This window comes from Piliocolobus tephrosceles, chromosome 1, assembly GCF_002776525.5.
Source record: "Piliocolobus tephrosceles isolate RC106 chromosome 1, ASM277652v3, whole genome shotgun sequence".
Lineage (NCBI taxonomy): Eukaryota > Metazoa > Chordata > Mammalia > Primates > Cercopithecidae > Piliocolobus > Piliocolobus tephrosceles.
The window spans coordinates 137,145,581-137,170,629 of NC_045434.1; the positions used below are offsets into that span (position 1 = coordinate 137,145,581).

General features: G+C 39.9%; 1 protein-coding gene across 5 annotated transcripts in view; it reads left to right on the forward strand.

Moving 5' to 3' along the window:
- The first annotated feature begins 575 nt into the window (after positions 1-575).
- The window catches only part of MCOLN2 (mucolipin 2), a 73,134-nt gene continuing 48,660 nt past the window's right edge, over positions 576-25,049 (forward strand). For 2 of the 5 annotated variants that reach the window (XM_023208507.2, XM_023208514.2), the window contains exon 1: positions 582-905. In XM_023208507.2, the coding sequence (XP_023064275.1) occupies positions 829-905 (77 nt within the window). In that variant the 5' untranslated portion in view covers positions 582-828. Of the gene's footprint in view, positions 906-24,405; positions 24,550-25,049 lie in introns of those variants that run through there. The other 3 variants (XM_023208490.2, XM_023208485.2, XM_023208497.2) reach the window with 3 other exon arrangements.

Consider the following 25,049-nt stretch of genomic DNA (forward strand, 5'->3'; position numbering starts at 1 on the left):
GCCACTTTGCCTCAGCGACCACCGCCCGGGTCCCTCTGTAAGGCGCTTCTCAGGCAGACATCCCGAGCCAAAGCGGGCCGCACCGCAGCACTGGGCACTTGGGTGGAGAGCGTGGGGGCCGCAGGCCCGCGCCGAGACAGGTGTATGCTCGCCATGCTCGGCGTCCTGCCGCTCCCGGACGGCACTATGCCTCCAGGCATGGAGGTGCTGGACCTGCCGGTGTGGAACCGCTTCTCGGGCCTGTCCTGGGGGCTGCACCACAGGTCAGTGTCCCGGGCGCCTCTTGGCGCGCTCCACGCCTCCCAGGGGGCCCCACCGCCGCCCCCTTTCGTGACTACTTACTTCCTCGGTTCTTCTCGCGCGCGCCTCGGCTCCATCCCCTACGGCCCCCACCCCGCCTCCGCGTCGCCGACCCCCTTCTCCGGGAGCGCGGGGAGGCTGGTCCGCTGACGCGTGGAATAAGTCCCCCGGACCTCAAGTGGGGAAGCTCCGGTCCCTGGTGGGAGGCGGTGGGGCGGGGCGGGGCGGGGCAGTCCTTTGGGGGCGGGGCGGGAGCGCCTCGCCACGCGCCGCATCCTGCAGCCAGAGCACAGAGCAGCCTTTCAGCCGCCGGAGCAGGGCCAGCCGCACCCAGCGACCGCCACGCCTGCCCTAGGGCCGGGGTCTGCGCGCACCGCGCGGCCGGCAGGAAGGGTAAGAGAAGGGGACCCCGCTTAGCAGGGCTCCAACTTCAGCGGACGCGTTTCGGCGAGGGCGAACTGAGTCTGCAGTGAACAATTTTTCCTGTTCCGAATCCCGAGAGCCCTGCAAAGTTTTGAAGGAGGAGGCATGGCCCGTCAGCCTTATCGTTTTCCCCAGGCAAGGATTCCAGAGAGAGGATCAGGTGTTTTCAGGTTAACCGTCAGGTGAGGAGTCTGGGCTGCATCTTTCAGGATGCTAGACTAGAGAAATCTTCCTGAAGTCGATGGCTTTACTTCCGTAGACTAGAGCTTGCCTACTGCCTTGGGAATGGTTATATTAACTGCTTGCAGTTAGTTAAATAAGGCTGGGCTGTGCCTTCCAGAACAAACAGGCCTTTCCCTCAGGTGGGAGGGTTGTAGTGTGGCTAACTCCAGTTCTCTGCCTTTATGAAAAGGCGCACAGTTCAGCCGCTTGGCGCTGCCAGCGGGCCCCTCCTCCGCGGTCAAAGCTCCAGCCACCCCAGCACAGTTGAACCAAGGGTGTGAATACAAACAGGCCTTGGCTCTCCCGTTCCCTGCTCTCCAAACAGATATATATGTATGTATCTGAAATATATATGTATGTGTGAGTGTGTGTGTGTCTCTCTGGTTGTATAGTACTTGTGGGAAACAAAATTGTGTGTCATTGTAAATTGAGAATGGAAGAAAAGGTTAGTAAGAGAGAGCTGGGAGAGGTTTCTTATGGGTGTCAGGATGTAGACTCTGATATTTTTATGTAGAAGGAACCAACTACGTAGTTCTCCCCAGAAGTGGGATGTGGGTTTCACACTCAGGAGCTGCTCATCACCTCTGTGATGTGCTAAGCAAAATCGCACAAGTTTTGGGGAATTTGATAGCTTTCCCCTATTGAGTCAAAGTTTCTTGAGACTTTAGCCTGTCTTCCTCTTCATACCTTAAGAAGAGTCGAACTCCCTTTGCTGTGAACTTTCCACAGGCACACCCTTCTCCTTTAGAAAGCCCTTCATAGGTCAGTTTCTGTGGCCAGAACTCTAAAAACGACACATTTTCCATACAGAGGCCATCATAATAGCAATTTTATTTAACCTCCTGTAATAAAAAATGAGTGAATCCTATTAAAGTGTTTGAGGTAGCCACATTCTTTTCTGTGAAGGAGGAACATATCAAAAGTGTTTTTTTTAAAAAAAAAAATAGAGTAATAAATGTAAAATATTTTAATGAAGCAAGTGAGAAGAACTGAGAGGCGTAGTTTGAGCAGAGGGGCGCAAAATACAGAACTGAAAGTCAAGAATGATCATATTCACAAGCTGATCTCTTTGGCTAGATCTCTGTCAGTGAAGTGAAACCTAGAACAAGACAATTTTAAAACCGGCGGAAAAAGAGATGGCTTCTTGTGACTATAGCTTTCAAAGTAAAAATAGTGGCCAAAGAAAACTCTTCTGGCTGTAAAATTAAAAGTGGACTTTCCCGAAGCTGGACTGTTTTCTTTAAGGCCTAGAGTCTAAGTTCCATATGTGAGTTCTGAAGAATTAAATCACTCTTTAGTGAGCTCTTGTGTCACATGTTAAGGGGTTCATAGAAAAAAGTGCAGGCAGACCTTGTTTTACTGTACTGTGCTTTATTGCACTTTGCAGATACTGCTTTTTTTTGTTTTGTTTTGTTTTGTTTACAAATTGAAGGTTTGTGGTAACCCTTTGTCCAGCAAGTCTGTTGGTGCCATTTTTCCAACAGTGGTGCTCACTTTGTGTCTCTGTGTCACATTTTGGCAATTCAATATTTCAAACTTTTTCATCATTATTATTATACCTGTTATGGTGATCTGTGACCAATGATCTTTGATGTTACTACTGCAATTGTTTTGGGGTACCATGAACTGTGCCCATATAAGACAGTGAACTCAATTAATAAATGTTGTATGTGTTCTGACTACTCCACCAACCAGCCTTTCTTCTATCTCTTTTCCTCTCCCCAACCCTCTCTATTCCCCGAGACACCACAATATTGAAATTAGCCCAATTAATAACCCTACAGTGGTCTCTAAGTGTTTGAGTGCAAGGGACAATCACAGGTCTCTCACTTTAAGGGTAGAAATGATTAAGCTTAGTAAGGAAGGTATGTTGAAAGCTGAGACAGACCAAAAGCTAGGCATTTTGTGCCATTTGGCCAAGTTTTGAATGCATATGAGATATTCTTGAAGGAAATTATAAGTGCCACTCCAGTGAAAACACAAATGATTAGGAAGCAAAACAGCCTTATTGCTGTTATGGAGAAAGTTTTTGTGGTCTGGATAGAAGATCAAACCAGCCCCAACATTTGCTAAAGCTGAAGTATAATCTAGAGCAAGGCCCAAACTCTCTTCAATTCTGTGAAGGCTGAGAGAGGTGATGAAGCTGCAGAAGAAAAGTTTCAAGCTAGCAGAAGTTGGTTCATAAGCTTTAAGAAAGGAAGTCATCTCTATAACACATAAGTGCAAGGTGAAGCAGAAAGTGCTGATATAGAAGCTGCAGCAAGTTAGTTGGAAGATCTAACTAAGATCATTGATGAAGGAGGCTACTCTAAACAGCAGATTTTCAATGTAGACAAAACAGCCTTCTATTGGAAGGAGATGCCATCTAGGACTTTCCTAGGTAGAGAGGACAAGTCAGTGTCTGATTTCAAAGGTGCAAAGGACAGGATGGCTCTCTAGTTAGGAACTAGTACAGCTGGTGACTTTTAAGTTGAAGCCAGTGCTCATTTACCATTCCAAAATTCCTAGGGCACTTAAGAATTATGTTAGTCTACTCTGCCTCTGCTTTGTAAATGGAACAACAAAGCCTAGATGACAGTACATTTGTTTACAGCATATTTACTGAATATTTTAAGCTCATGGTTGAGACCTACTGCTCGGAAAAAAAGATTTCTTTCAAAATATTACTGCTCATTGATAATATCTCTGGTCACTGAAAAGTTCTAATGGAGATGTACAAGGAGATGAATGTTGTTTTCATATATGTTAACACAACATCCATTCTGCAGCCCATGGATCAAGGAGTAATTTCAATTTTCAAGACTTATTATTTAAGAACTACATTTTGTAAGGTTATAGGTTGCCATAGAAAATTATTCCTCTGATGAATCTGGACAAAGTAAACCTTTCTGGAAAGGATTCATCATTCTGGATGCCATTAAGAACATTCATGATTCATGGGAAGAGGTCAAAATATTAACATTAACAGGAAGTTTGGAAGAAGTTGATTTTAACCCTCATGGATGACTTTGAAGGGGTCCAGACTTCAGTAGAGGAAGTATTAGGTCAGTGCAAAAGTAATTGTGGGTTTTGCCGTTACTTTTAATGTCAAAAAAACCACAATTACTTTTACACCCATCTGCTAACCACAGATATGGTGGAAATACCCAGAGAACTAGAAGAGAGGCCTGAAGATGTGACTGAATTACTGTAATCTCATGATCAAACTAGAATGGATGAGGAGTTGTTTGTTATGGCTGAGCAAAGAAAGTGGTTTCTTGAGATGGAATCTGCTCCTAGTGAAGATGCTATGAACATTGTTGAAATGACAACACATAATTTAGCATATTCCATAAACATAGTTGATAAAATAGCAGGGAGGTTTGAGAGGACTGACTCCAATTTTGAAAGAAGTTCTACTGTGAGTAAAATGCAATCAAACAGCATTGCATGCAACAGAGAAATGTTTTGTGACAGGATGAGTTAATTGATATATCAGACTTCATTGTTGTCTTCTCTTAAGAAATTGCCCTAAACACCCCAGCCTTCAGCAACCACCACCCTAATCAGTCAGCAGCCATCAACAAGGAGGCAAGACCCTCCACTAGCAAAAAGACTACAGCTTGCTGAAGGTTCAGATGATTGTTAGCATTTTTTAGTAATGAAGTACTTTTAAATTAAGGTGTGTTTTTAGACATAATGCTGTTACAGACTTAATAGACTATGGTATAGTGTAAACATAACTTTTATATGCACTGGGAAACAAAAAAAAAATTGTGTGACTTGCTTTACTGCAGTATTTGCTTTATTGTGGTGATCTGGAACCAAACTTTCAATATCTCTGAGGTATGCCTGTAATTTTATTTCCAGACTTCATTTTATCAAACTGCAATGTTCTGTTCAGTATTAAATGTTTAAAGTCATGTTTTTGGTTTGTTGATTTGTTTGCTTTGGCAATCATCTGAATTTTTTTTTCTTCCCACTCTTCTCAGCCTGCCTATAGCTGAGCTTTCTACTCTGTTTTGAGCTTGGTCCTCAGCCCCTTTCTTCCTGGTATGAGAGACTGTGTCCAGGGAATATTGTCCATATTCCTTTTCCCTCAGCTGGGTGGGCTGTTTCCTTTCTTCTCTTTTGAGGGTTGTGTTTTGTTTTCTCCCCTTGAATACATCTCTGTAGTTTTCAGCCTAAAACATCTGCCAGGCAATAATTGATAACTCATGAGGCAGAAGATTCTTGAAAATAGTCTTTGGTGAAATTCTAGAAGACCCACAATTTAAATGGTGGCCTTAAAAAAAATATCATACTACGGCCGGGCCCGGTGGCTCACGCCTGTAATCCCAGCACTTTGGGAGACCGAGGCAGGCAGATCACGAGGTCAGGAGATCGAGACCATCCTGGCTAACACGGTGAAACCCTGTCTCTACTGAAAATACAAAAAAAAAAAAAAATTAGCTGGGCGTGGTGGCACTCGCCTGTTGTCCCAGCTGCTTGGGAGGCTGAGGTAGGAGAATCACTTGAACCTGGGAGGCGGAGGTTGCTGTGAGTGGAGATCACGCCAGTGCACTCCAGCCTGGGCAAGAGAGCAAGACTCTGTCTCCAAAAATAAAAATAAAAAAATTAAAAAAAAAAGCATACTACTTATGCCAACTACAGGGATTTGCTAGAGATAGATAGAGATACATAGAGTGTAGGGATTCACCAACATGACACTGAGGTGGGCTTGTCCAAAATTAAGGTAACCTCAATGCTTTGAGGAAAAAATGATTATTTCTTTATAACTTCTTCTTTTCCTTAGGGAGAGTCATCAGCATGACTCTATTAAGTTGGGCTCTTACTGAAAATATTGGAGAAAGAAAAATGTTAGGAAATGTCATAATTCCAGTCATCTTCCTCAGTTTTAACTGCATGTGGAATCCTTTATTGCTAAGAAATGGAGTTTCCCTTTCTTTATCTGTTCCTCAGAGAACTGTTTCTTCAAGTTTCCAAAGGAGTGTGGCTTGTTTAGAAAAAGCACATTAAAAATATGCAGCCCTAGTTCTGCTTTCCTGGTGTTCAGAGGCAGCAAAGTGGGGATCAGAGGTGATTTTTAGGAATTTGGTGGCATGGTTGTCTGTAGGGAAACTCCTGAAAGGTTAGCATGTTCATCTTTCATGAGTGGTTCTAATGGAAAATGAAAAGCCCCTACGGCCTTCCTTCAGGGTGCTTCTTAGGGTTAGAATGACCATGTCATTTATGTTCTGAGAACTGTTGAGAAGGGAACCAAAGTTTTCTTCTTTGCCTTTTTTCCTCTCAACTTCATTTAATTGACACCGACCTACCCTGCTCAGCTACCTCAGAACCTCAGTTGGCTAGACATTTTTCTTTCTTCCTCTCTTGTGAGACTAGCAGATCACGAGAAAATTTGTTCATCATAGGAATTGGAGTGAAAAAATGATGTGCGAGTTGTTAGGAATGGTCTAAAATATTTCATCTGTTGGACTGCCCCCGATATCATCCTGGTGCCAACACAGTCATTGCTGTAGAAACACTGAATTTTAGTCTCCGTATCTACCACTCCTTCCATCCTCTACCCCAAACCAATCACACACAAACTAAGCAGGGAAATACTTGACTACCTGATACATATCAGACTCTTTCTTTTTGAAATAGCACATTTTAACTCATAATAATGATTCAAGAATTCACACGTTAATCACCAAAAATGAACAAAAAAGGAAAACTTAATGAAGAAAATTAAAATTACCTATAATACTATTTCACAGAGATTATAAAAATATGGAGGCTTTTTTGGCTGGTTCATGTGCTTCTAGACTTTAAAATGTCTATATATACATATGAATGCTGGCTTTTTTTTCCAGCCTGGGTCTTGTTCTGTCACCCAGGCTGGGATGCAGTGGCACAATGACAGCTTACTGCAGCCTCAAACTTCAAGTCTCAAGTGATCCTCCGGCCTCAAGTAGCTGGGACTACAGGTGCCTGCCACCACTCCTGGCTAGCTTATTATTATTAATTATTATTATTATTTCTAGAGATGGAGGTCTCCCTATGTTGCCCAGGCTGGTCTCAAACTCCTGGGCCCAAGGGATCCTCCTGCCTCAGCTTCCCAAAGCTCTGGGATTACAGGCCGAAGCCACCATGCCCAGCTTATGCTGACGTTTTTTGGAAAATGAGATCTCAATATATCTATAATGTAACTTTAAGAAAATTGCAATATGTCATAGACATCTTCAAGTCAGTGCAAAGTTACAAATAGGGCTGCAATTAACATTTTTGTAACTAACTTATTATTTTAAAGTTTGCATTATAAATCCATAGAAGTTTGATTTTTTTTTTTTTTTTTTTTTTGATGGAGTCTCGTTCTGTTACCCAAGCTGAAGTGCAGTGGCATGATCTCGGTTCACTGCAACCTCTGCCTCGCAGGTTCACATGATTCTCCTGCCTCAGCCTCCCAAGTAGGTGGGATTACAGGCATATACCACCACGTCTGGCTAATTTTGTTTTTAATTTTTAGTAGAGACGAGGTTTCACTATGTTGTCCAGACTGGTCTCAAACTCCTGACCTTGTGATCTGCCTGCATTGGCCTCCCAATGTGCTGGGATTACAGGCGTGAGCCACCGTGCCCAGCCCAGAAGTTTGATTAAGTCACTTTTATAGATACTGCCCAAGTGCCAATCAAAATTTACATTTCTTTTAATAGTTTTAAAATCATTCTTCATAAATAAAAATTAAGATAAGTTTTTACCAACCTGATTGTTAGTAAGTTTTCATTGTTAAATGTTCACTGGCTTGTTCAGATCCATTGCCTGTTATATTGGATTGTCTTTTTCTTATTAATAGTCTGGAGCTCTTTACAGGTCATAATAGATAGTTAACTTTTCCTGTGTAAATACATTGCACATTTTTCTCCAAATCTCTTTGTCTTTTAACTTTTTGAAGTCTTCCATTTTTATGTTAAGATCTGTCAGTCATTTTTACATCTTCTAAATTTTTTTGTACTTAAAAAGGCATGTTAAATTGTTTTAAAAATCCTATATCTTATACTACTATCAATTTTATTTTTAAAATGTGTCTAAATTTTATTTTTGCATTCAGTTTGAGAGAATACTCTAACTTTCTCTTTCCCAAATGGATAGCAAATTATTATAATAACAACTCATTGAATAATTTATTCTTTGGAAAGACTGGGAATAATGAGTAAAACAAAGTAGGGTTTCTATCATCAGCAAACCAGGCAACTAAATTACCTACAACTTGCTAATGTATCTTGACCAAGCAAGACTTACTTTTAAACATATTTTAATTCACTTTTTAATATTAATATTTTAGACTTTCTATTATTTTTATGTTAATTAATATTGTTGTTATTATTATTTGATCACAAAAGATATTAACCAAGGAAAAGTTCATGTAGTCAAGGTTGATGTCTCATTATTGATTCATTAATTTTTTCCAACAGATTTTCATTGAACACCTATTATGTGTTAGATACCATGCTGTATGCTGGGCTATATGGTAATAAGCAAGACCCACACTTCATGAAGTCCGTTGTAGGGGAAACCAATAAAGATTGTGATTGTAATTATGAAGGAAATAAAGTGATGATTCTGCTGTGCACCCAAGATGGAGAATGGACTAAGGATTGCAGCTGGGCCACTGAATACACTAAGGATTCCAACTGAAGCATTTTATTAAATGCTAATAGCAATGCATTTATTTTTTAAAAATTATTTCAGTAGTTTTTGGGGAGCAGGTGGCGTTTGGTTACATGAATAAGTTCTTTAGTGGTGATTTCTGAGATTTTTGTGCACCCATCACCCAAGCAGTGTACACTGTACCTAATGTGTTTTCTTTTATCTTTTGCCCCATTCCAACCCTTTCCCCTGAGTCGCCAAAGTCCATAGTATGATTCTTATGTCTTTGCATCCTCATAGCTCAGCTCACACCTGTAAGTGAGAAATATGATGTTTGGTTTTCCATTCCTGAGTTACTTCACTTAGAATAATGGTCTTCAGATCCATCCAGGTTGCTGTGAATGCCATTATTTTGTTCCTTTTTATAGCTGAGTAGCATTCAGTGATGTGTGTGTATATAGACACACACACACACACACATATACATATCACCTTTTCTTTATCCACTCATTTATTGATGGGCATCTGGGCTGGTTTTATATTTTTGCAGTTACAAATTGTGCTGCTATAAACATGCATGTACAAGTATCTTTTTCATATAATGACTTATTTTCCTCTGGGTAGATACTCAGTAGTGGGATTGCTGGATCAAATAGTAGTTCTACTTTTAGTCCTTTGAGGAATCTCTACACTGTTTTCCATAGTGGTTGTAAGAGTTTACATTCCCACAGGCAGTTTAAAAGTGTTGCCTTTTCACCCCATCCCCGCCAACATCTATTTTTTGATTTTTTGATTATGGCTATTCTTGCAGGAGTGAGGTGGTATCACATTGTGGTTTTGATCTGCACTTCCCTCATCATTAGTGATGTTGAGCAGTTCTTCATATGTTTGTTTGCCATTTGTATATCTTCTTTTGAGAATTGTCTATTCATGTCTTTAGCCCACGTTTTGATGGGATTTTTTTTTTCCTTGCTGATTTGAGTTCCTTGTAGATTCTGGATATTAGTCCTTTGTCAGATGTATAGATTGTGAAGATTTTCTCTCACTCATTGGGTTGTCTGTTTATTCTGCTGATTTTTTCTTTTGCTGTGCAGAAGCTTTTTTTTTTTGAAATGGAGTTTTCATCTTGTTACCCAGGCTGGAGTGCAATGGTGCTATCTTGGCTCTCTGTAACCTCCGCCTCCTGGATTCAAGTGATTCTCCTGCCTCAGCCTCCTGAGTAGCTGGGATTATAGGCATGCACCACCAACATGCCCGGCTAATTTTGTATGTTTAGTAGAGACAGGGTTTCTGCATGTTGGTCAGGGTGTTCTCGAACTCCCGACCTCAGGTGATCTGCCCATCTCGGTCTTCCAAAGTGATGGGATTATAGGTGTGAACCACCATGCCTGGCCCAGTTTTATTCTTCTACATGTGGCCTGCCAATTATTCCAGCACCATTTGTTGAATAGGGTATCCTTTTCCCACTTTATGGTTTTGTTTGCTTTGTTGAACATTAGTTGGCTGTAAGTATTTGGCTTTATTTCTGGGTTCTCTATTCTGTTCCATTGGTTTATATGCCTATTTTTATATCAGTACCATGCTGTTTTGGTGACTGTGGCCTTAGAGTATAGTTTGAAGTCAGGTAATGTGATGCCTCCAGATTTGTTATTTTTGCTTAGTCTTGCTTTGGCTATGCAGGCTCTTTTTTTGGTTCCATATGAATTTTAGGATTTTTTTCCTAGTTCTGTGAAGAATGATGGTGGTATTTCGATGGGAATTGCATTGGATTTGCAGATTGCTTTTGGCAGTATGGTCATTTTCACAATATTGGTTCTACCCATCCATGAGCATGGAATGTGTTTCCATTTGTTTGTGTCATATATGATTTCTTTTAGAAGTGTTTTGTAGTTTTCCTTGTAGAGGTCTTTCACCTCCTTGGTTAAGTATATTCCTAATTTTTAATTTTGTGGGTTTTTTTTTTTGTTTGTTTTTTGTTTTTTGTTTTTTGCAGCTGTTGTGAAAGGGATTGAGTTCTTTATTTGATTCTCAGCTTGGTCAGCAGCTGAAGCATTTGAATGAATGTGTACAGATCGCTGCTTTGAGCAGATGGGTGGAGGAGCAGTTGGAGGGTGGGTTTGAGAGACCAATTAGACCTGTGGGTGGAGTTTCATAAAAAAGGTTGGATAAGGAAGTCTGCTCAAGAGAGAGATTTGCTGGAGATGCAAATATGGAAACCCACATCATGTAGAGAGTATTTAAAGTCATAGGATTGGACAAGCTGTTTTAGAACAGAGGATAGAGACTAGAAGAATCCATACTGTGCCTCAAGGCACTCTGACATCAAGAGGAGGGGCGTGTCCTGGAAACTGACAGAAGAGGTTGTCCCGAGGAGGTAGTGGTCAGCTGTATCAAATGCTGCAGAGCCAATAAGCCTGAAAAGTGTTAGAATCTATAGCAAGAGATGGTTTACCCTGAGCATTTTAATGAAGTAATAGAAATGGGAACCCAGTGTTTGTTCTAGAGAATCTGTACCACAAAGTCAGCTTGAGGAGGTAAGTGCTGGGTTCATTCCGTCAGCTGGCTTTACTTTTTTTTCTCATTTTGATAATATGACCATATAGAAGTTTCTTGAATGTATGGACTAGGATGGCTATTTGACAAAATGTCACACATTTTTAATTTTATTTCAATTTTTCTTTTTGAGACAGGGTCTTGCTCTCTTGCAGACTGGAGTACACTGGTGTGATCATGGCTCACTGCAGCCTCGACCTCCCTGGGCTCAAGCAATCCTCCCACCTTAGCCTCCCAAGTAGCTGGGACTACAGGCACAAGCCAGCATGCCCAGCGAACTTTTTGTATTTTTAGTACAGACGGGTTTTGCCATGTTGCCCAGGCTGTTCTCGAACTCCTGAGCTCAAGTGATCCACTGCTGCGGTCTCCCAAAGTGCTGGGATTACAGGCATGAACCACCACACTTGGCCATATTGAGTTATTTTATCCTTTGGTATTAATATATTGCTTGCTTTCAACAAAACAGGAAGAAGAGAGGAATGAATACTGGGCAGGCAACTAGTAGTGTCTGTCAGGAAGTCTTAACAATTTACTTTTCAGGCTTCTTTTCCCAAGAAGGGATTGGATATTCTCCACAAAATGAGAGAGTAAAGAAAGAAGCAGACATGGGATCCAAGAGATGGGGGTTCCAATTTAGGAAGGTGGTGAAGAAGTTCCTAAAGTTATGGCCTTGAAAAGTGATTAGAAAGCAACCAGGTAGATTTGAGCAAAAGGATGAGGGCTGTAGGCATTGGTGTGTCTCCATGGAAGAAAGAAATTGACAGGGTACCTGGCTTGTGTGTATTTAAGGGTGGTGTCAGATTCAGCCAGAGCTTGGTGATAAAGTTATAATTGGTGTACAGAAAACTAAACAAATAGGGAAAGGGGCAATGAACTCCAGGAAAATAGTTCGAGTGAGGAAGAATATAACGTTACAGTATGTTAATAGCTCAACTCTGAAGAGTTTTTACATAGTCAGTTCATAAAATCAGACGTTAATTTATCCAAAATTTGCATTAAAACTTGGTTGGGAATATGAGTAGGGAGGTGAAATGTATGCTGGGGAGAAGATATAAGAGCTAAATCCATATTTTCCAAGGGAGGATTCAAATTGATAATATCTAAAATGAAAAAATAGTGGCATAAGTATTATTTAGAAATTTTAAAGTAGGGCCAGGCACAGTGGTTCACGCCTGTAATCCCAGCACTTTGGGAGGACGAGGCGGGTGGATCACGAGTTCAGGAGATCCAGACCAGCCTGGCCAACATGGTGAAACCCCGTCTCTACTAAAAATACAAAAATTAGCTGAGCGTGGAGGTGCGCCTGTAATCCCAGCTACTCAGGAGGCTGAGGCAGGACAATCACTTGAACCCAGGAGGCAGAGGTTGCAGTGAGCCGAGATTGCGCCATTGCACTCCAGCCTGGGCAACAGGGCGAGACTCCATCTCAAAAAAAAAAAAAAAGAAATTTAAAAGTAAATGACTTTTAAAAAGACAGATAAAAGCAGTTGCACCTAAGGAACAGAAATCAGAGGTGTGGTTTATTAATAATTCATTTAAAATTATGTACAGGCCAAGGGCAGTGTCTCACACCTGTAATCCCAGCACTTTGGGAGGCCAGGGGGAAGGATCATCTGCGTCCAGGAGTTTGAGACCAGCCTGGGCAACGTGGCAAGACCCCATCTCTACAAAAAATTAAAAAATAAGCTGAGCATGGCAGTACACACCTATGGTCCTAGCTACTCTGGAAGCTGAGGCAGAAGGATTGCTTGAGCTCAGGAAGTTAAGGCTGCAATGAGCCATGACTGCATCACTGCACTCCAGCCTGGGTGACAGAGTGAGATCCTATCTCAAAAAAAGAAAAAAAAAAAAAAAAGAAAAGAAAAATACAGTTATATCATTATTAAATTTTGGGGAAATAAAGGTGGTGGGGAGTTAGGTGAGGCCAGATCATGTGGAGCCACACAGATTTGGGTTGCTGGTGTGGGGACCGAGGAGGCTGGTTTTACCACTCACTGTGATGAGGATAAAAATGAAGGATAGATTTGGGAAGTGATTTGTCCTGCGTACCCTGCCGCATCCCCTGAGACTGGTAAGATATACTTGTGAATTTAAAAAAAAAAAAAAATTCTGTCCGGGCTCAGTGGCTCACGCCTGTAATCCCAACACTTTGAGAGGCCAGAGTGGGTGGATCACCTGAAGTCAGGAGTTCGAGACCAGCCTGGCCAACATAGTGAAACCCTGTCACTACTAAAAATAAAAAATAGTAATAAAAAAAATTAGCTGCGCATGGTAGCAGGCGCCTGTAGTCCCAGCTACTCTGTAGGCTGTGGCAGGATAATTGCTTGAACCCGTGAGGTGGAGGTTGCAGTGAGTCAAGATTGCACCACTGCACTCCAGCCTAGGTGACAGAAACAGACTCCATCTCAAAAAGAAAAAAAAATTGTATACTGCTACACCAATATATGATACCTAAACAGATCTGGTAGGAAACATGATGCCTATTAGGATTATTTTCTGTATTTTCTGTTTGTTTGTTGGGCCAGGGGAACAAACATCAATTTCTTTAAAGCTAACAAGTTTATAATAGCAGCTGGGACAACAAAGAACAACCACAGCTAAGGTGTGGTTGGAGCTCTGAAACAATAAGGAAGTAGTTCCCTATATTTTTTATAACTTGTTTCCAACAGTTAAAAGAACATCTACCCTCTCTAAATATGTATTCATTTACAGAGCATATGCCAAACCATATGTATATTATGAAACAGATAAAATTAACATTTTAAGGGATGGGATAGATGAGGATATTAAAAATGAATTGCCAGGCTGGACACAGTGGCTCATTGCCTGTAATCCTAGTGCTTTGGGAGGCCAAGGCTGGAGGCTTGCTTGAGGCCAGGAGTTCAAGACCAACCTGGCCAACATAGTGAGACCCCATCTCTATTTTTTTTATTTTAAAAAATTAAAATAGAAAAAAAAATGTATTGCCAACTGCAGCAACTTTACGTTATGACTTCATAGTGTCGTTAGCAAATATCTTATGGTACTATATATTTAAAGCTATGCACCTCATTTAGCAATAGTAGATTTAACCAATATTTTAAATAGTTTTCTTGATAAATCTGCTTCCCCCCACCCCAGCTTCTTTTCAGATCAGATATGCTTTTCATCTTTTTTTTTTAAACTCATGGCTTACAACATTTAGAGTGTTAGCTCTCCTATTTTTTTAATATTAATTTAGGCTTACATTAGTTTTACAATAGACCTAATTTTTTGCAAGAATTTTTATCTTTTATTTTTAATTTTGTGGGTACATTGTAGGTGTAATATTTATAGGATACATCAGATGTTTTGATACAGGCATGCAATGCATTATAATCACATCATGGAGAATGGGGTATTCATTCCCTCAAGCATTTATCCTTTGTATTACAGACAGTCCAATGATACTCTTTAATTATTTTAAAATATACAATTATTATTGACTAGAGTCACCTTGGTGTGCTATCAAATACTAGGTCTTATTCATTCTTCCTTTTTCTTTGTACCTATTGGCCCATCCCGACTGCCCCTTCAACCCTGATCTCTCTGCCACACTATTCTTCCCAGCCTCTGGTAACCATCCTTCTACTCTCTCTGTCCATGAATTTAATTGTTTTGATTTTTAGATCCCACAAATAAGTGAGAACATACAATATTTGTCTTTCTGTGCCTATTTCACTTGACATAATGATCGCCAGTTCCATCCATGTTGTTGCAAATGACAGGATCTCATTTTTTATGGCTGAATAATGCTCCATTGTGTGTTTGTACCACATTTTCTTTATCCATTCATCTGCTGATGGACATACAGATTGCTTCCAAATCTTAGCTATTGTGATATGGTCTGCAACAAACATGAGAGTGCAGATATCTCTTTGATATTACTGATTTCCTTTCTTTTGGGCATATACCCAGCAGTGGGATTGCTAGATCATATGGTAGCTCTATTTTTAGTCTTTTGAGGAACCTCCAAACTGTTCTCCATAGTGATTGTACTGATTTACAGCCCCACCAACAGTGTACGAGAGTTCCCCTTTCTCAGCATCCTCACCAGCATTTGTTATTGCCTGTCTTTTGGATACAAGCCATTTTAACTGGGGTGAGATGATATCTCATTGTAGTTTTGATTTGCATTTCTCTAATGATCAGTGATGTTGAGCACCTTTTCGTATCCCTTTTTGCAATTTATATGTCTTCTTTTGAGACAAAGTCTATTCAAGTCTTTTGCCCATTTTTTGATCAGATTATTAGGTTATTTTTTATAGAATTGTTTGAACTCCTTATATGTTGTGGCTATTAATCCCCAGTTTGCAAATATTTTCTCCCTTTCTATGGGTTGTCTTTTCACTTTGTTGATTGTTTCCTTTGCTGTGCAGAAGCTTTTAAACTTGATTTGATCCCATTTATTCATGTTTGCTTTGGTTGCCTGTGCTTGTGGGATATTGCTCAATAAATTTTTGTCCTGGAGATTTTCCCCAGTGTTTTCTTGTAGTAGTTTCATAGTTTGAGGTCTTAAAGTCTTTAATCCATTTTGATTTGATTTTTGTATATGGTGATAGATAGGGGCTTAGTTTCATTCTTTTGCATGTGGATATCCAGTTTCCCCAATACCATTTATTGAAGAGACTTTCTTTTCCCCAGTTTATGTTCTTGTCACCTTTGTTGAAAATGAGTTCACTGTAGGTGTGTGGATTTGTTTCTGGGTTCTCTATTCTGTTTCATTGGTCTGTGTATCTGTTTTTGTGTTTTGTATCTGTGTAATACCATGCTGTTTTGGTTAGTTTAGCTATGTGGTATAATTTGAAGTCAGATAATGTGATTCCTCCAGTTGTGTTCTTTTTGCTGAGGATAACTTTGACTATTCTGGGTTCTTTGTGGTTCCATATCAATTTCAGGATTTTTTTTTCTATTTCTATGAAGAATGTCATGGATATTTTGATAGGGATTGCATTGAGTCTGCAGATGGCTTTGGAGTGTGGACATTTTAACAATATTGATTATTCCAATTTATGAACATGAAATATCTCCATTTTTGGTGTCCTCTTCAATTTCTTTCATCAGTGTTTTATAGTTTTCATTATAGAGATATTTCACTTCTTTGGATGAGTTAATTTCTAGGTATTTTATTTGTGGCTATTATAAATGGGATTACTTTTTAATTTTCTTTTTCAGATTGTTCACTCTTGCACATAGAAATGCTACTGATTTTTGTATGTTGATATTGTATCCTGCAACTTTACTAAAATTGTTTATCAGTTCTAATTGTTTTTTAGTGGAGTCTCTAGTTTTTTTCCAAATATAAGATCATCTCATCTACAAACAAGGATAATATGACTTCTTCATTTCCAGTTTGGATACCCTTTATATCTTTCTCTTTTCTGATTGCTCTAGCTAGAACTTCCAGTACTATGTTGAATAACAGTGGTGAAAGTGGGCATCCTTGTTGTGTTCCAGATCTGAGAGGAAAGCCTTTCAGTTTTTCCCCATTCAGTATGATACTAGCTGTGGGTATGTTGTATATGGTATTTATTATGTTGAGGTATATTCCTTCTATATTCAGTTTATTAAGGGTTTTTATCACGAAGCAATGTTGAGTTTTATCAAATGCTTTTTCAGTATCACTTGAAATGATCATATTGTTTTTATTTTTCATTCAATTAATATGATGCATCACATTGATTTGCATGTGTTGAACCATCCTTGCATCCCAGGGATAAATCCCACTTGGTCATGATGAATGATCTTTCTAATGTATTGTTGAATTTGGTTTGCTAGTATTTTGGTTGAGGAGCTTTGTATTAATATTCATTAGAGATATTGGCCTGTAAATTTTTTTATGTGTCTTATGGTTTTAGTATCAGGGTAATACTGGCCTTATAGGATGAGTTTGGAAGTATTTTTTCCTTTTCTATTTTTCAGAAAAGTTTAAGTAGGATTGGTATTAGTTCTTCTTTAAATGTTTGGTAGAATTCAATAGTGAAGCTGTGATGGTTAATATGAGTGTCAACTTGATTGGATTGAAGGATACAAAGTATTGATCCTGGGTGTGTCTGTGAGGATGTTAAGGAGATTAACATTTGAGTCAGTGGGCTGGGAAAGGCAGACCCACTCTTATTCTGGGTAGACACAATCTAATCAGCTGCCAGCGTGGCTAGAATATAAGCAGGCAGAAAATGTGAAAAGAGAGACTGGCCTAGTCTCCCAGCCTATGTCTTTCTCCCGTGCTGGATGCTTCCTGCCCTCAAACATCAGACTCCAAGTTCTTCAGTTTTAGAACTCGGACTGGCTCTCCTTGCTCCTCAACCTGCAGATGGCTTATTGTGGGACCTTATGATTGTGTGAGTTAATACTTAATAAATATATATATATAAAATATGTATATGTGTGTGTGTGTGTGTATGTATATACACACACCTATACATTCCATTAGTTCTGTCCCTCTAGAGAACCTGACTAATACCAAAACCATCAGGTCCTGGGTTTTTCTTTGCTGGGAGACTTCCTATTACAGCTTCAATCTCATTACTTATTATTGGTCTATTCAGGTTTTGGATTTCATCCTGGTTCAATCTTGGTAGGTTGTGTGTGTCCATTTTTTCTATATTTTCCAATTTGTTGGTATATAGTTGCTCATAGTATCCAATAATGATGTGAACTTCTGTAGTATCAGTTGTAATGTCTCCCTTTTTCATTTCTGATTTTATTTATTGGATCTTCTCTCTTTTTTAGTCTGGCTACAGTTTTGTCAATTTTTTTTTTTTTAGCTTTTCGAAAAACCAACTTTTTGTTTCATTGATCTTTTGTATTATTTTCTTTATTTCAATTTCATTTATTTCTGTTCTGATCTTTATTTATGTTTCTACTAATTTTGGCTTTAGTTTGCTCTTGCTTTTGTAGTTCTGTAAGATGTATCATTAGATTGTTTACTTGAAGTTTTTCCTTTTTTTTTTTTTTGATGTAGGCACCTAAAGCTATAAAATTCCCTTTTAGTACTGCTTTTGCTGTATCCCATAGATTCTGGTAGGTTGTGTTTCCATTATCATTTGTTTCAATAAATTTTTAAATTTCTGTCTTAATTTCTTTATTGACCCACTGGTCATTCAGGAGCATTTTATTCAATTTCCATACATCTGTATAGTTTCCAAAATTCCTTTTGTTATTTCTAATTTTATGCTGTTGTGGTCAGAAAAGATACTTGAAATTATTTCAAGTTTTTTTTTTTAATGTTTTAAGACTTGTCTTGTGACTTAATATATGGTCTGTCTTTGAGAATGATCCGTGTGCTGAGGAAAAAACTGTGTATTCTGTAGCCATTGGATGAAATGTCCTGTAAATATGTATTAGATCCATTTGGTCTACAGTGCAGATTAAGTCCAGTGTTTCTTTGTTGATTTTCTATTTGGAAGGTCTATCTAATGCTGAAAGTGGGGTGTTTTAAGTCTCCAGCTGTTATTTTATTGGGGCCTATCTCTCTCATTAGCTCTAATAATATTTTCTTTATATATCTGGGTGCTCCAATGTTGGGTGCATATATATTTAAAATTGTTACATTCTCTTGCTGAATTGACCCCTTTTCATTATATAGTGAACTTTTTTGTCTCTTCATATAGTTTTTGTCTTAAAATCTGTTTTGTCTGATATAAGCATAACTACTCCTGCTCTTTTTTGGTTTCTTTCTCCATCCCTTTATTTTCAGTCTATGTGTGTCTTTATAGGTGAAGTGTATTTTTTGTAGGCAACAGATTAGTGGTTTTCTTTTTTTTAATCCATTTAGCCAGTCTATGTCTTTTGATTGGAGAGTTTAGTCCATTTACATTCAATGTTATTGATAATTAAGGACCTACTCCTGGCACTTTGTTATTTATTTTCTGATTGTTTTGTGGTCTTCTTTCTCTCCTTCTTTCTTGTCTTCCTTTAATTATGGTGGTTTTCTCTGGTGATATGATTTAGTTTCTTGCTCTTTACTTTTTGTGTATCTGTTGTCTGTTTTTTGGTTTGAGGTTACCATGAGGCTTGCACATACTATCTTATAAACCATTATTTTGAGCTGATAACAACCTAACCCCATTTGTATAAGCAAACAAGCAAAAAAAGAACAAAAAAACAAAACAAAAAAACTAACAAAAACTCTATGCCTTAATGTCGTCTCCCCAACTTTTAAACTTTTTGTTGTTTATATCTTATTGTACGTCTGTGTCTTGAAAAGTTGTTGTAGTTATTATGTTTTATTGGTTTGCCAATTTAATTTAGTCTTTCTACTTAGGATGAGAGTAGTTTACACAAGGCAGTTACAGGGTTATAATATTTTTTGTTTTTCTGTGTACTTTCTAATACCAGTGAGTAAAATCTTTTTTTTTTTTTTTTGAGATGGAGTCTCAGTCTGTCATCCAGGCTGGAGTGCAATGGCACGATCTCGGCTCACTGCAACCTCCGCCTCCTGAGTTCAAGTGATTCTCCTGCCTCAGCCTCCCCAGCAGCTGGGATTACAGGCATGCGCCACCATGCCTGGCTAGTTTTTGTATTTTTAGTAGAGATAGGGTTTCACCATGTTAGTCAGGCTGGTCTTGAACTCCTGACATCGTGATCTGTCCGCCTCAGCCTCCCAAAGTGCTGGGATTATGGGTGTGAGCCACCGCGCCAGGCCTTCTCTGGGAAAATCTTCATTTCTCCTTCATGTTTAAAGAATATTTTCACCAGACATATAATTCTAGAGTAAAAGTTCTTCTCCTTCAGCACTTTCAATATGTCATGCCCCTCTCTTCTGGCTTTAAGGTTTCCACTGAAAAGTCTATTGCCAGATGTATTGATGCTTCATTGTATGTTGTTTCTTTTCTCTTGCTGCTTTTAGGATTCATTCTTTAACCTTGATATTTAGGAGTTTGATTATTAAATGCCTTGCAGTAGTCTTCATTGGATTAAATCTGCTTGGTGTTCTATAACCTTCTTGTATTTGGATATTGATATCTTTCTCTAAACTTGGGAAGTTCTTTGTTATTATCCCTTTGAATAACTTTCTACTCCTGTATCTTTCTCTACCTCCAAATTTGCCATTTTGAGGCTATTTCTTGGATCCTGTAGGCATGCTTCACTGTTTTTTATTCTTTATTGTTTTGTCTCCTCTCACTGTGTATTTTTAAATAGCTTGTCTTCGAGCTCACTAATTCTTTCTTCTGTTTGATCATTTCTGCCATTAAGATACATTCTTCAGTATGCAAATTGCATTTTTTCAGCTCCAGAATTTCTTTTTGATTCTTTTTAATTATGTCAATCTCTTTGTTAAATTTATCTGATAGAATTTTGAATTTTCTTTCTTATCTTGAATTTCTTTGAGTTTCCTCAAAAGAGCTATTTTGAATTATCTGTCTGAAAGGTCACCTGTCTCTGTTTCTCCAAGATTATGTCCTTAGTGCCTTATTAATTCATTTGATGAGGCCATGTTTTCCTGGATTATCTTGATACTTGTAGATGTTCATCTGTGTCTGGGCATTGAAAAGTTAGGAATTTATTGTCATCTTCAGTGTCTGAGCTTTTATTATCTGTCCTTCTTGAGAAAGCTTTCCAGATATTTGAAAGGACTTGGGCATTGTGATCTAAGTTGTATCTGCTTTGGAGGGCACCCCAAGCCTAGTAATGCTGTGGTTCTTATAGACTCATGGAGTTACCACCTTGAACAAGATCTAGGAGAATTCTCTGGATTACCAGGCAGAGACTCTTGTTCTCTACCCTTTTTATCTCCCTAACAAATGGTGTCTCTCTCTCAGTCCTGAGCCATCTAAAGCTAGGGATGGAGTGACACAAGCACCCCTGTGGCTACTACCTCTGTGACTACACTGGGTCAGGTCTGAAGTCAGCACAGCACTGGGTCTTGCACAAGGCCAGCTGTAACTACTCCCTGGCTACTACCTATGTCCATTCAAGGCTCTGGGGCTCTCTAGTTAGCAGGCAGCAAAGCCAACCAGGCCTGTGTTCTTCCCTCCAGGATGGTTGAGTGCCCCCAAGACTCTACTGGGTCCAGAGGTACTGTCCAGGAGTAGGGACTAGAATAAAAAACTTTAGAAGTCTACCTAGTATTCTGTTGTATCGCGCCTGAGCTGGCACTCAAATTATAAGATGCAGTTCTTCCCGCTCTTCCCTCCCCTCCTTCAAAAGCAGAGGAGCCCTTCCCCATGGTCATCACCACCAGAGGCCCGTGGGCAGTACTGCCAGACTACCACTGATGTTCTCTTAAGGCCCAAGGTCTCTTAAGTCAGCTTGTCATGAAGGTTGTCTGGCCTGGGACTCATCCTTCAGGGCAGTGGGCTCCCTTCTGGTCCAGGGGAGGTCCAGAAATGCCATCCAAGAGTCAGCTCTTAGAATTGGGGACTCCAGGAGCCCACTTGTTGCTCCACCCCCCATAGCCAAGATAAACCTGAAGCCAGCAAGTCTCAGAGGCTCACCCAAGGCCCTAGATGTAGTACCTGGGTATCACTGCTGATTATTCAGTGCCCAAGGGCTCTTCAGTTTGCAGGTGATGAATGCTGCCAGGACTGGGTTCTTCCCTTCAAGGCAGTGGATTCCCTTCTAGCCCAGGGTGTGCCTAGAAGTGTTGACCAAGAGCTAGGGCCCGGAACAGAGGCCTATGACTCTGACCCATGCCCTATCATGCTGTGGCTGAGCCAGTATCCAAGATGCAAGACAAAGTCCTCCCCACTCTTCTTTCTCCTCTCCTCAAGCAGAAGCAAGGGGTCTTTTTGGAGCCACTAGTTGTGCAGCCTGGGGTTAGGGGAGAGGTGACATCACCACTCCTTTAGCCATCCTGGTAGTTTAGTAGATTGCATGCCCCTCCAGTCCACTGTCTATGGGCCCAGTTCAGCACTAGGACTCGCCTAAGAGTTGCAGTCCTTGTGGCCTAAATTGCTTTTCAAATTCACTTAGAGACCCAGAGCACTTTAGCCTGCAGTGATGAAGTTTGTGGGAACTCAAATTCCAACCACAAGGACCTGTGATTCCCCTCTGGCTAGGAATGGTTTAAATGTTCCCTCTGTGGGTGGGCATCAGCTGAATTTGGTCCAGTTTTCATTTCTGCTCTAACTGGACAGCACCAAGTTTACTGCCTCACAATTGCTGTGCTCTCCCTCCCCCAGCAAGCAGAGACACTCTCCGCTCCAGGTGGCCGCTGCTGGGGCTGGGGGAAGGGTGGTGTCAGTGATTCAGGACTGTTTTTTCTACCTCTTCAGTGCCTCTTTTAGCAATACAAAGTTAAAAGCAGGTAGTGCAAGTGCTCACCTGATTTTTGGTTCTTATGAAAGTGCTTTGCTTACATAGATAGTTGTTAAATTGATGTCATCTTGTGAGGGGATGATCAGTGGAGGCTTCTCTTCTGCCATCTTGCTCTACCTCCTGGGATTTTGCAAGAATCTTTATGTCCTTTGCCTATTTCGTTATTTCCATGAAAACTAGATGATACATTCTAAAAATGCTTAAATGGGTCCACATAAACCATAACTGGTGGGAATATGCTGAAAATCAATGGGGGCACCACCATGAACCCCCTAATTTGGGAAACTTGAACAGTTTCCCTAAGATGCCTCAGATACCGAGGTGAAACACAGGCACCTGATGTTTTGTTTTGTTTTATTTACTTGAGACAGGATCTCATTCTATTGTCCAGGCTGGAGTGCTGCGGCAAAATCATAGCTCAACTGCAGCCTTGAACTCCTACGCTTAAGCGAATCTAGTGCCTCTGCCTCCCAAGTAGCTGGGACTGTAGGCATGCACCACCACATTGGGCTGATTTTTTAAAGTCTTTGTAGAGATGGACTCTCACTATATTGTCCAGGCTGGTCTCGAACTCTTGGCCTCAAGTGAGCCTCCTGCCTCAGTCTCCCAAAGTGTTGAGATTACAGACAAGAGCCATTGTGCCAGTGCCATCAGATGTTACTGACCAAGTGAGGGCACCTTAGGTGTGATAGGTAACAATTCATATATTAAATCTTGGGAATTCTTAACTTCTCTATTTTCTGAGTTAACACAATTAGAAGCCCTAACACTTTCTTCTCACATACCAGTGAATGAATGGTCTTGCATACGTCCTTGTGTGTAAGGACCCCACTTTGGAGACCACTGCAGCAGGGGATAAAAACAACTTTCATGCCCTTTGTCAAGTAGCGTGAGGATCACATAAGCCAAAGGCAATAGCAGTCTGGGCTGGTTAGCTTATTTGCTGACAAAGTATCATCACTGAAACTGGCATGTGCATTTTTCTGAGGCAAAGGTCAAGAGCCTTGTTGTGTTCTCATAGGGGTTTATAACCCCAATAAAGTTAAGAATCACTGGTATCTGGTTTTGTTTTGTTTCAAAACTTCAGGCTTCCATAGACTCTTTGTCATTGTTTTGATAAAGCTGAAATTGCCCTTGATCATATGATAGCCTTAAACTTAGCCAATGTCACACAGTCCTGATTATCTGTGGAGAGAGTAGGTTTTCTTAATGCCAACCTCATAGTCCTGATTATCTGTGGAGAGAGTTGGTTTTCTTAATACCTGGCAGTAGCTTTGTTGTGCCTTCCTCCTATTTTCTTACCACAGTATCAGTCTCAGCCTTCTTTTCTTTCATTTTCTATTCCAGCATCTCTGGCTTTTATTTAGCCCACTGTATGGGTGGCTTTCTATTCTATTCCAAATCTTATTTTTATGCCTTCAAATACTATGCTTTTTTTCTTTGATATTTTGGTCTTTAGTGATGCCATTATTAAGCGTGTAAAAATCCAGATCATGCATTTCCTATGGTTTAATGAAATATAATTTATAAGAGCTGTGATTGCTCTTATTTATTTCATGCAATTTCAATTGCATGACAGCCCTATAGCTGATGGGTCAGTGTAATTTAGATCTTCATTGATTTCGGTTCCTTAAGCAGTTTTATGGTACAGTTACTTTCACTTCTCCTGACTTACGTTACCACAAGTTAGCAGCTCTATGCTTTTCTTAAACTGTTGGGGATTTTCATTTGTGATGGAAGTTGCAGTATTTCTCCCGTCTGCTGACTTAGTTTTTTTGTTTGTTTGTTTTTGTTGTTGCTATTTGTTTTTGTCCCCCAGGCTGGAGTCCAGTGGCATATTCTCAGCTCACTGCAACCTCTGCCTCCTGGGTTCCAGGTGATTCTTGTGCCTCAGCCTCCTGAGTAGCTGGGGTTACAGGTTTGTGCTACCATGCCCAGCAAATTTTGTATTTTTGGTAAAGACGGGGTTTCACCATGTTGGCCAGGCTGGTCTTGAACTCCTGTCCTCAAGTGATCTGCCTGCCTTGGCCTCCGAAAGTGCTGGGATTACAGGCAGAAGCCACCACGCCCGGCCTCTGCTGATCCAATTCTTGGTTATGAAGCTGTGGTTGTAGTTTAAGCTTCCTGTAAGACACCCAGCCAGGTGTTCAGCATCGCAAGGTATGTAGGGTAAATATATGTTAAATAAAAGAATGTTTTATTCCTATGATATTGTGTTGTCTCGTCTCTTTCTCTGTTTTAAATTTTTTTTCTCTCTTCACTTTGCACCATTTTTATACCATTTTATTTTTGTTGTAGCAATAAGATATTGTGTTGTGTGTGTGTGTGTGTGTGTGTGTGTGTGTGTGTGTGTGTTTAATACCCTTCATCTACCAGGACAAACCTACAAATGGGGAAGAGGGAGGCAATAAAGAGCCCTCAGAAAAGTAAAGTTTAGAAAGTTTATACATTTATGTTTTCCTTGAAATATCAGAATTTTTAAATTAAAATTTCATTATCTTTTCTTCCCAAATGTACATATTATTTTAAAACTTAAGTTAGGTTTATTAAAAAACAGCCATCTCATCATGCACCTTTATTATTCATTATCAACTTTTTTCTGCTACATGTCTATCATTTTATCATCAGTTGACTAATACTAGCCTATATTTCACCAGTTG